The following is a 12,255-nucleotide window of genomic DNA, read 5'->3' on the forward strand; positions in this document are numbered from 1 at the left end:
GGACTCTGTGATACAGTGTCCTTGTCTGAGTTTCCTGGGCCCGGGTTCCGGTCGCTGTGTGCCCGGAGCGCTGGGTGCCGACATTGAGCCTCCTCTGTGCTTTCAGGCATCCGCATGCTGGATGGCGACGTCACAGATGTGGTCGAGGCAAAGTCGCTGGGCATCAGACCCAACTACATCGACATTTACAGTGCCAGCTGGGGGCCAGACGACGATGGGAAGACGGTGGATGGGCCCGGCCGACTGGCTAAGCAGGCTTTCGAGTATGGCATTAAAAAGGTGTGAGTAACCCAGGGCTACAAGGGAGCACTCTGGGACAAGGGTGACAGTAAACATTTTTAACAATTAAATACCAGAGTGACACTGGCCACAGCCCTGAAACCAGACTGGGAAGACTCTGCTGTGCCAGGTGCCAGGGCCAGTGTGGAGGAGTCACTTGGGGAGTCTGAGAAGTGGCTCTTTACCAATGAGAGCAGAAGTGTTTTTGCCTTGTTCCAGAACAGTTGTTCCAGTGACAACCAGGTGGTCACTGCTAGCACGACCCTCTCTGCCTTGGAGTTTACCTATCCCTGGCTGAAGGGGGTACACAGGTGGGTGACAGGGGTCCAAGGCAGCTCCCCTGGCCTGTTACTTGGACTATGCAGGGGCCTCGGCCCACCTGCCCTTAGAAACACCCAGCCGTGGAACTTTCTGCATTCATCGCGGGGTATGTACTCACCCAGGCCGCACTGCAGCAGGAAGCAGTGGTCAGGGTGTCCCCTACCAGCACACAGCCCAGCCCAATTCGAACTTCTCCAGGAGAACCTCACAAGGGGCTAGGCAGAGCAAAGATGCTTCTCTGCTGATGGGCCAAGGGGAGGCTGGCAGGCTCCTGCGAGGCCACCCGCCAGCCACTCTGTGGTCTTTGGTTCCGGATCCTTGTGTGTCAGGAAGGCTGAGGAAGGGGGAGGGGGTGGCTGCAGATGAGCCAGTTCTTACAAGCAGGGTGGCAAGGCAGATTTCTGGGTGAGAACAGCTTCTTGGAGCAGGCAGACAGAGCTGTGGTCAGCTTCCAGGAGGCCCTGGGTGGCTGAACAGGCCCCAGCCCAAAGTTCAATGTGTGGTCAGTGACTGTTGTATGGAGTGGGGACAGGGAGTTCCAGCAGGAAGTCCAGGCTTCTCTGACTTCTCCTGTGGGGGATGGGAGAATGGGGAGGTGGTGGCAGGAGTCAAGCCCATTAAATTTATATCATTTAAAATATTTTTAAAGTTCTCGTCGTATTATAACCCATGCATAGTGATTACACAGTGGCTCATAAACAGCTAATAAGTCAGTGAGATAATAGGAAGAGATTATATTGCAAACAGTCTTTCTCTGCCTCTCTGTGCCCACCCCCGAGTCCTGTCCCACAGAGGAGGAATCTGTTTTTAAACTGTGTTCATGATTTCCTTTCTCTAAGTAATATCATTTGATTGCTTTCCTGGGTGCATTGAGTTTGGTCACTATCTATTACTTTCCTCTTATGGGGATGAGCATTTTTCTCTTAGAAGACCCCCCAGGCCTGCTGCCTTGCTGCCCTGCTGCCCTGCTGAAACCTGGAGTTTCTTCCACTTCTTACCTTTCCCGGGCATCAGGCCTACACTGCATCTTCTACCTCCTGCCAGCTGCACCCGCCTGCACCTCCTCTGAAGGACTTGGTGTCATTCTGCAAGTGTGAGACAGAAGCTTCCTCCTCTACTGCCCCCACCCCCCAACCACTCAGGGCTTGAATGCCTGAGAAACCAATGACCAAATACGGGGTATCTACCCCCATGTCCCTCCAAGTTTAGTACTCACCCAGACACTCAATGTGAGAAGGAAAATTAAGGAAGAGGGGCAGTGTAGACACACACATGCACGCACACAGCACGGGACCTAGTGTGCATCCTTGTGACACTGGACAGCTTCCTTTGTCTCCATTCCTCCAAGAAAACACCAAGGCAGCTTCAATCAGGCTGCTGAGCCCTCAAGCCAGGCCCGAGGCTGGGCCAAGTGAGTGCTGGCAGACTCAGGTATGACCAAGTCAGCTGCTATCCACCAAGAACTGCCGAATACATAAATCACCCTTCCATTACTTGGCTCCCAGCCCCAACTCACTGGATCGCTTGGATCTCCGTCTTGATGACAAACGAGACATCCTAAAAATTAAGCTAAATTTAAGCTTCGGAGAGGGTGGGTAAGCTGGAGATGGCATTTCCTGCATAGAACATATTGCTTTGGATGGGGTTACTGCGGAGCGTCTGTCATTTCTATGGGATGATTTCCAAAGATGGAGCTCCTAGGATGAGGCACCCTCTCTCCAGGAGGGGTCCTGGTGGTTTGGCAGTGATCGTTTGGGCTGTCTGGTTCACTGAGCCTGTGCGCGGCTTGGGGAGGTTGGAGCTGCAGAGGGATCTTTGCATTCTGAGTTCTGAGCAGTGTTGGTTTCATCCAGCTGTCAGGGGAGTGGGAAAGTTGCAGAGGGGACCATGTGGTTTCCCCTCATCCTTGTCACAGTTTCGTGAAATACTGAGGTCATTTGATTTTTTTTTTTTTCGTCATTTGGAAGTAAAATATGTCATACAGAGAAACTTAAATTGCACCTGTCTCAATCTGTCACTGAAAATCCTCCTAGAAATTTGATGATCTCAAACCAAACCACATTCCCCCATCTGTTTTTCCCCCTTGTGGCCCTATTTGTCACCTACAATCTTCTGTAAAATCCGACTTTATCTTTGGTAGATGATGTGGTCTGGTGGTGGGAGACTGCAGAAGCTGTAACTTGGCATAAAGATCTGTTTAATGTTGGTCCTTAGGAAGCCTTACTCCTCTCACACCTGGTTATTCAGAAGGGCGATTAGACATTGCTGTGGCTAAAGACACTGGCCGCCTCCAGGTAGCCGGTGTTTGCTAGCCCTCAGTAGCAGTGCTTCTGAGCTCATGAAATGAGCTTTCCCTCCCCAGGGAAGACTCTGAAATACGATTTGATTGGGTTGAAGTTGTGAGTTTACTGAAAAGAAGTGCAAGTTCACGGCTAGGGTTGAAATGTCCCCTACAGCTTCTGTCCCATGGCTCCCATGAAGCCACTGGAAGATCTGGGAAATGAAAATAAAGTCTTCAGAGACAGTTAAAACATCTCTACACTCCTCAGATCTGACTGTTTCCTCACCTCATTTCCATGTCTCCTTCCTGGAAACCGTTTTAAGGAGGGGAAAGGTTGTTGATACGTTGACACCTATGAGGGTGGGTTGGTCTCATAATAAATGCATGGTGCATGCTGTAAATGCAAACCTTGAGCATTTTAGGCTCTTGGTATTCAAAGTGGGGTCCAGAGCCAGCAGCACTGACATCCTCTGGGACCTCATTAGGGATGCACACTCTCAGGCCCACCCTGGACTTTGGGGTGCAAGTCTGCATTGTAACAGGGTTCCCAGGTGACTCCAGGGTGTGCACATTCAAGTTTGGGGAGCACTGTTTTTGGCCATTCTCTCTGCTCCTGGAACAGTAAGGTTGCATGCTCCACCTTGCAAAAGGACATTTTATGAGTCATTTCAAGTGGGGTGGGGAGTTAGGAGTGGCAGTGTCTAGGACTAATTCTCACCTGGAATAAGGAGAGGCTCTGATGGGTTAAATACCTTTTGATTTGCATTGTAGTTGCTTTAAACCGGCTTCAGCTGAATCTCTTCCTGCATGTAATCACATGCACACACACACACCACCTTCCTGAGCTCTTTGTGCCTTCTTCTCAGAAGGTTAGCTTTTCTGGGAGTGACCTTTCTGTTGAGCTCTTGGCCACTCAGACAAGGTTCACCTTGCGGATGCAGAAAGCAGAGTGGACAAGGCAGCCTTAAGCAGCGGGGCTGCGTGGGCTTCAAGAACTTTCCTGTGGGCTTTCTTGGGAGCTTCAAGTTGGAGCTGGAGTCTCCTTGGTTTACAAACCTCCATGGCGTGAGTGTACAGAGCAGGCAGGTCCAGTCATTGTGCTCCGAAAGTGAGTGTGACATGTTTGGTCAGCAGCAGACTTCAATTTGGCTCTATGGGGATTGCAGAATTGGGGTGCAAGTTATCTTTAAATTGGCCAATTGTTGACCATAAGTATAAATTTCCTGCATTTGTTTGGGAAGGAGGGTCCTCAGTAGAGATGTGGTAGCCAGCTAGTGGCTCCAGTTTCCCGTGGAAGTGGATGCTGGCCCTGCTCTCGGGCCAGCTGTGTACCACCAGCCCATCCAGCCATCTGGACTATATTGGTCAGTTCAGTCTTCCACTCGCTAATCTTTAGCTGGTATTTGTGGCTGGAATGATTCTCAGTGTGGTCAGAAATCATCCATCCTGTGGGTATGGGATAGAGCAGAGCTTCAGGAATCTGCCCTGACCAGCTGCTGTCTTTCAAAGACTTGCTTGCTTTTGTGTGTACGTTCTTAACAATGTACACCGGTGCACAGCTGGGCATGGCAGCGCACTTCTGTAAGCACAGCTACCCTGAAGGCTGAGGCAGGAGGATCGCCTGAGCCCAGGAGTTCCAGACCAGCCTGGGTAAGACCCCTGTCTCAAAAAAAAAAAAAAAAAGGAAAGAAAACCTACACACAAATGAGGCCCTTGGCTAGTGATGTAAATCAGACCACCCTGATACTTACCCACAGCAGAGACCATGGGGAGCTCTGACAGGACACCCACAAGCTGCTACCAGCTTCCTGGACATAACCCTTTTCACCTATTCTGTCTTCACCCAGAGTTCATGGTCCTATCCCTCTCACTATGCAAGAAGGGTACTTCTTCAAGTATGTTTTCCAGAAAAATCATTCTTTTCCCCACCAGACCAGCTCTTTCAACCCAGAAAAATTAAAGTTATAAATTCCACCATCATCTGTAATCTCAGTGTTATTTGCAGCACTGCTAGGTCTCTTTGATCCTAGGTCATTATAATGGAAATGATAGGCATGGCTGTGGAATCGAGCAGCTTGTGTTGGGACCCTGGATTTTCCTGTGAGGAACAGAGGAGTCTTTCTGGCCGCTTTCCCCCTTATGAGCCTGTGATTCTGCAATTTTAGGGCTGCTGCCACAGGCAAAAGCACACCATTAAAATCGAAACAGCCCCCAAAACCATGCTCTCAGCAGTATCCAGATGGTCTGAACGCACCCTTCTTATCCCCTTTGAAGGAACATTTGGGAGATGGGACTCTAGGTCGGGGGTGAGACCCACCCTACGAGGTTCTGGCTGCGGGGCTAAGCCTTGTTCCTCTTGTTCCCTCTAGGGCCGGCAGGGCCTGGGCTCCATTTTCGTCTGGGCATCTGGGAACGGTGGGAGAGAGGGAGACTACTGCTCGTGTGATGGCTACACCAACAGCATCTACACCATCTCCGTCAGCAGCGCCACCGAGAATGGCTACAAGCCCTGGTACCTGGAAGAGTGCGCCTCCACCCTGGCGACCACCTACAGCAGCGGAGCCTTTTATGAGCGAAAAATCGTAAGTTCTCCTGGCAAGTTGGAGTGCTTACAGTGTGTGCTTCAGCCCTCTGGGAATGAGTTTCTTCTCCCTTTCTCAGAAATATGGGTTAGATTGAGGCCAGATTATTCTGGATCCCAGGGTCCCAGCCTCACCCATCGGCAAACAATTTGAGCCTCGAGGTAAACCCCAGTCCCTTGGCAGCCTTCCTCGGACACTGGCTTTCTAATCTTTGCACAGAAATAGCAATTAAACCCCTCTCTGGTTTTAGAGATCTAAAAATATTATTTAAGAATGAGGTTCCTTCTCATGATGTCTTGTTTTAACTCTGAAATTCTGTGGTCACATCTCTTGGAATCCAATGAACCCATCCAGTTCCAGCATGTACAATAGAGTAAGAGAAAGACTTGGTTTTATACTGAGACATTCTAGAAATCCAAGAGTTTTTCTAGGCATTCTGTTGCTACAGAAATACTTTTCCTGGACACTTTTAAGTCGAGCAGTGGTTTCTGTCTGTTCCACTCACTTAAGTGAACATAAGCATGATTTATCTTTTAAAAGGTAACTGTTTTAGTACTCCAGTAGAATTTATGCTTTTTCTTTCCCTACATACTTTCCTACTTAAACAAAAAAAAAAAAAAAAAAAACAGGAGGAAGGGAGGGTTTCCAGTTCAAATTAATGCAGAATTGAAATGCACAGTCATTAAGTTGACTTGTAGACATTTTGAAAATGAGACCATGGAGCTGGCCAGACATGGTTAAATTTTAAAGCTCACTAGCATCTTTTCATTTCTCTGGCTGCTCAACCACATCTTGAGAAGTTATTCGCAAATTTATTTTTACACTTTTCTGTGGGAGCATACGGGCTTCCTGTTCTGTGCTTTGCTCCGCAGCGGCGAAAGGTCAGCTGCCATCGTTCCGTCACCAGCCTGGTAGCGACTTGGGCTGGTTAACTAAGGTATTACTTTGTTATTTTCCTTTTCTGCCCGAGTACGCACCCCTGGGACGGGCAGCTGAGATGCTGAATGGTGTCCTGTTTACGTAGAAATCCAGCTCCTTTGAGCCCAGACTTGCTGGGGTCTTATTAGACAGACACTTGTGCCAAAACCCAACATAGTCTTGCTGGCCGAATGGATGCAAGTTCGAATTCGCTAAGTTATGGGACAGTTTATAACATGGACTGCGTGCAGGCAGGATGGTGTCTGTCAACCCTGGAAGCAGGACTTGCAGCTTTATTTGCAGCACGAATCACGTCAGCATGTATGTTCGTATGCCATGCATGTGCATATGCCTTGGCTATAAAATGCTTTGATTTTCTTGCTTTCTTTCTTTTTAAATTCTCTTCCATGAGCAATAGTATGTGGGTAAGAAGGGCATAGTTTGGAGAGGGGTAAAAGGGAAAACATACTTTGTCTTGGTCGCTGCCCGGGAAGTCTGCTCTGACAGTATGAACAGTGTTATTTTCAGCTCTACCAGAGCCCAGGTTTTGCTCTGAGTCCTCTTAGACATACTCCAGGGAGACGAGTGCTGCTCAGGACAGTCGACGTATCACAGTCCCAGCATTCAGCAGGACTTTAATGGCAATCACAACCCTGTCCCCCTGCATTCTCTGTCCCTCTGAGTCTGGGGAATGTGAACAGGTGCACACCTGGAGCGAGGGAGGTCCCATGGTGAGACATGACTCTTTATAGAGGAGTAAAACCTAAAGAAAGCATCTCTCACCAGAACAGGAGGGTATGTTCATTCACTGAACAGGAGCTGTATCCCAGGCATAGCCCTAGGACTCAGGAGGGGCTGTCCACCTTGGTTCAGCCATCACTTCCAGGGTAGGCCCCTCTGTTCACTCCCCAAGACCACCTTCTCTGACGCTGGAGAACCAGCTGTGAGCCTCACATGCTCTTGGGAGCATGGCCTCCTGCCCAGCCACCCTAGTTTCTCCTCCTGGCCACCATTTACCAAGCACAAGAATGTTCAGGTGCCCAGCTGTGATCTGCCGAGAACCCCTGAAATCTATATCATGGTGTCCATTTGCATATGAAGATGCTGGGCTCAGAGAGGGGGCATTCTTGTCCCTTTTCCCATGCCCTCAGCTGCCCTCCCCATGTTGAGGTATCCTGGCCCCACTGAAACAAGCAAGGAGGAAGCTAGTCTCTGTTGGCATTCCTGTCGAATCTTCCTGTGTGTGTGACACAGGCCAGACCCCCACTTCCCTAGACAGTTGTTGGCCCAGCTAAAACGTGTGCAAGGAAGGTGCTGAGTTTGGAAGAGGATCTGCATTGCTCTCACTGTGAAACTGATTCTCAAAGTTTAGGCAAATCGGCTACTGGAGCCCTGTGGTGGGTGGGTGTGACTTTCCTATTCCTGCCGTAACAAATTATCGCAAACTTAGCAGCTTAAAACAGCACAAATTGATATCTCATGGTCCTGTAGGCCAGAAGTCCAGGAGTTTCAACCGAGTCTCTGCTTTGAGTCTTGCGAGGCCGAGGCCAAGGTGCTGGCAGGGCTGTGGTTCCTTCTGGAGGCTCCAGGGAGAGTCTGTTTCCTTGCCCACTTGGGCTGTTGGCAGCGTTGGCAAAACTCAGGTCCCTGTGGTTCTGGGACTGAATTTCCCGTTTCCTTGTTGGCTGTCAGCTGGGGCCCATTCTCAGCCTCTAGAGGCCACCCACATTCTTTGGCTTGCTCCTCAACGCCCTCTTCAATGCCAGCAGCAGTGGGTCTAGTCCTAATGCTTCCTCTCTCTGACAGCCTTGCTGCCTTCCTCTTCCAAGGTGAAGGGCCCTGTGGTGGCACCAGGTCTACTCAGAGAATCCAGGATCATCTTCCTGCTTTAAGGCTGGCTGGCTACCAACCTTAACTCCATCTGCAAAGCTCATCGGAATAACACCAGGGGACAAAGATGATGGGGGCCACAATCCCACCTAGCACAGCTGAACCCACACAGGCTGAACCCCCAGCACCTGCTTCCCCTTTCAGTCCAAAGGGAGATACACGTCAGCCCGAGCGGTAGTGAGGTCCAGACTCCATCCCACACCTAGCCTGGACCAGTGCCTCCGAGGAGGGCAGGCAGAGCCCCCAGCTAGCAGTGCCTGCCTTATTGCCCTGCGCAGCCGGCCTTGGGAGGTCAAGAACACGCCAGGTTGATCTGCTTCTTCAGAAGGACATCCTGGTGGAGGACCCTACTTATGACCTGCTGGCTAAAGGCAGAAACTCTCTCAGCCACCTGGGTACCTCTAGCTGCTCTGAAGTCAGGGGGTGACTTAGGGGTCACTAGTGTGGACTCTGATGGTCTTGCCATGGGTATTCTTGGGTGTTGGTGACAGGGCACAAAGTCCAGCAGACCCAGGGAGGAGGACTTGTGGGGTGCTTCTTGGTTTCATGTTGTTTTACCATTTTTTCCACATGAGCTTCTGCAGTAGAGAGGGAACCAGCTGATCTATTATTATCAAAGCTTATGGTCTGTGCTCCCAGCTGGCCTCCTTGTCCCTATCTGTCTTCCTGCAAAGTGATTTAGCAGGGAGCACCAGATGTTGTGGAAACCTGTGGTTGCTGAGAGATGCATTTGCCTAACACCTTATTTGTTCCTGGGACCCAGGGTCACGCTTGCCAGTTAGTGGCACCTGAAGTAGCCTTGCCTTCTCCAGAGAGTGAATTAGCCTGTCTGCCATCACCGCCTCACTGTGCTTGTCTCTCCCCAGGTCACCACCGATCTGCGTCAGCGCTGTACCGATGGCCACACCGGGACCTCAGTCTCTGCCCCCATGGTGGCTGGCATCATCGCCTTGGCTCTAGAAGCAAAGTAAGTTCCCACTTTCCTTTTTTTTAAAAAAGAAAAAGTTCATATTGTGGTAAAATACATATAACATTTGCCATTTTCACCATGTTGAAGTGGACAGCTCAGTGGCATTAAGCACATTTGCTGAGTTGTGCGCCCTGTTCCACCATCCCTCCCCCAGAGCTGTGTCTTCTTCCCAGGCTGAAACCCTATGCCTGCAGCCCTACCTACAGCTGCCCAGGTTAGTCAGCTCAGGCTGCCGTAACAGAGTCCCACGGACTGGGCAGCTCAAACAATAGAAATTTAGTTTCTCAAAGTTCTGGAGCCTGGAATTCCTGGATCAAGGTGTCAGCAGGATTGGTGTCTTCTTGGCTTGCAGAAAGCTGACTTCTCCCCTTCTGCTGTGTCATCTTTTTATAAGGACACTGGTCGTATTGGATTAGGGCCCACCCTAATAATCTCATTTTATGTTAATTTCCTTTTTAAAGGCTTTATCTCCAAATATAATCATATTCTGAGGTACTGGGGTCTAAGACTTCAATGAATAAATTTTGGAGCGGACATAGTTCAGCCTATAACACTCCCCATTGACCCCCACCTTAGCCTCTGGCAACCACCATTCTACTTTCTGTCTCTATGAATTTGACTACTTTAGGTGCCTCATGTAAGTGGAATCACACAGGATTTGTCCTTTGGTGCCTGGCTTATTTCACTTAACATAATGTCTTTAAGGTTCACCCATTTGTAGTACGTATCAAAATTTCCTTCCTTCTTTTAGGCCATCCTGATGGGCGTGAAGTGGTTTCTTCCTTAAAGCCCAAGTCTCCTACCTTTTGTAGGACACGGGGGCTGGTTGGGCCAGAGCCCAAGGCCTGCCTCTGATTCTGCACCTCACACCAAGATCACACTGTAGGTTGCTTTAGCTTCTTTTTAGGAACTTTCACTTGTAAATTGACAATCAAGAAAAACTCTTGAGTTGTGTATGTGTCGTTGGTTCAGACAGAAAAGCAAGTTAACTGCACATGCAATCATAGGGTCAAAACCAAATTGTACTTTAGTCATCACAACTGGCAGAGAACAAACTAGCCCTCTGCAGTAGCCATCTGTTGTAGATGAGTTTTTAAATAACTCAAAAAGAATGGTTGGGATGCCTAAATGCTTGTAATTACGTATGTTTGCATGTGGATTTGCACAAGACAAACTGAGCATAACACTCAAATGCTACCAATTTAACGAAGAAACAGTTTGATATTTTTAATTTCCAGGCCAAAATGTTAGCTTCTGTGTCCTGAGCCTCTTTTTAAAAATTCTAAGTAATTACTTGTTTGTGTGGAAACTCAAATTTGCATACTCTACCCTTCCTTGCACTGTATTTTCCTCCATTCCTTATTGGAAACATGCAAAGAGCTAAATAGAAAACAAACCCTGCTTCGGGACATGTTGTCCCCTTAAACTTGGTCAGTGGGCACATGAAAGCTCAGACGGTCATCTTCCTCATCATTTTAGCTCCTCCTCTGAAACATGCAGGTGGCGAATCAGGCAAACATCATTTGGAACAATGTCAATCTAAAGCATTTTACACCTACAGGATTGGTCAGGGAAGGAACAGTTGATGTCTGGGGATTTGAAAGCCTGTGTTGAGCAGATCTGCAGCTTGGGATAGCTCTCGCCTGTTCTGGTTGGCCTCAGGACTGCCTTCTGTCTCTGTTCAGTACTGCTGTGGAAGGAACTGGGGCAAAGCCAGATGGTTCTGGGTAGAGATGCTCCCTAAGAGTCTGGGGAGGGCCCCCAGACAGTGTGCAGCCAGAATGAAGGAAGACCCACACGTGTTGGAATTCCGCAAAGGGAGTCCAATGGTTTTGGGACAGTCTTGGTACTTTTCAAACATCCCTTCTTCATCAAAAAACATTTTCAACATCATCTCTTAGACATATTTTCCGTGCAGTTATATTTGTGATTTTATTACTAGAGTCAAGAATAGAATAGATTTTTTCATAAGAAAATGGTTCCAAATTTTCTCACTCCCTGGACCCATTCTGTCCTCCACTCCAAAGGTCATACTTCCCGGCACCTAAATTCAAGATTTCCAGGAGGACTGGCTATAGCCGTCTTTGAGTAGGCTGTGCTGACACACAGCAGTAACTTGCCAGGTTGCACGGGCAGCATGGGGTGTGGCCATGTCAGCACTGTCTAAATTCCAAAGCCTGCACCTGTGACCTCTCCACCAGGGTGCGTGGCCATGGGCTACTTGAGGCCTCAGAATCCTCCCCTAACAGTGAGGTTGGCGTGTGGGCTGCAGGAAGGCCAGTGGATGCAGGAGGAGAACAGGTGTGCCTGGCAGGGAAAGGCCTGGAGACTGGGCCACCAGACATGGATGGGGAGAGACAGCAAGGAAGCCAGTGACCAGCCAGGAGCAGCAAGAACACATTGGAGAAATCAGGGGAGGCCAGAGCTGGAGCCTGGAGAGTGTGAGCCCAGGGAAGGGGTGTACCCCAAGACTTAATGCCATGGGTGAGCTTCTCGTAGGAAAACAGGCAAAGAGGGGGCAAAGGGTGGAAGTGTACAGAGCAGCCGCCATAGAAAACAGTATAGCACTTCCTTAAAAAAATTAAACAGACTCCCCAGACGATCCAGCAATCTCACTTGTGAGTGTATATCCAGAATTGAAAGCAGGGACTTGGGTAGATATTGGCACAGCCATGTTCATGGCAGCATGGTTCACAACAGCTGAAAGGTGGGAGCAACCCGAGTGTCCATGATGGAGGACGAGATAAGTGAAGTGTGCTCTGTACACACCATGGAATATCATTCAGCCTTGAAAGGAAGGAGATTCTGATACAGATTATGATAAGGTCCCTCAACGACATTGTGCTAAGGGAAATAAGACAAATCCTGTGTTGTTCCACTTACATGAGGACCTGGAGCCATCAAACTCATAGAGACAGAAAGTAGCATGGTGGCTGTCAGGGGCTGGAGAAGGGGAGCAATGGGGACTGAGTGTCCCATGGGACAGAGTTTCAATTTGGGGGTGGTGAGAAGTT

General features: G+C 49.2%; 1 protein-coding gene across 3 annotated transcripts in view; it reads left to right on the forward strand.

Annotated features, from left to right (window-relative positions):
- Positions 1 to 12,255, forward strand: part of PCSK6 (proprotein convertase subtilisin/kexin type 6) — a 187,555-nt gene that overhangs the window by 90,447 nt on the left and 84,853 nt on the right. For all 3 annotated transcript variants that reach the window (XM_050799221.1, XM_050799222.1, XM_050799223.1), the window contains exons 7-9: positions 107 to 279; positions 5,251 to 5,463; positions 9,138 to 9,238. In XM_050799221.1, the coding sequence (XP_050655178.1) occupies positions 107 to 279; positions 5,251 to 5,463; positions 9,138 to 9,238 (487 nt within the window). The remainder of the gene's footprint in view (positions 1 to 106; positions 280 to 5,250; positions 5,464 to 9,137; positions 9,239 to 12,255) is intronic.

Source organism: Macaca thibetana, chromosome 7, assembly GCF_024542745.1.
Source record: "Macaca thibetana thibetana isolate TM-01 chromosome 7, ASM2454274v1, whole genome shotgun sequence".
NCBI lineage: Eukaryota > Metazoa > Chordata > Mammalia > Primates > Cercopithecidae > Macaca > Macaca thibetana.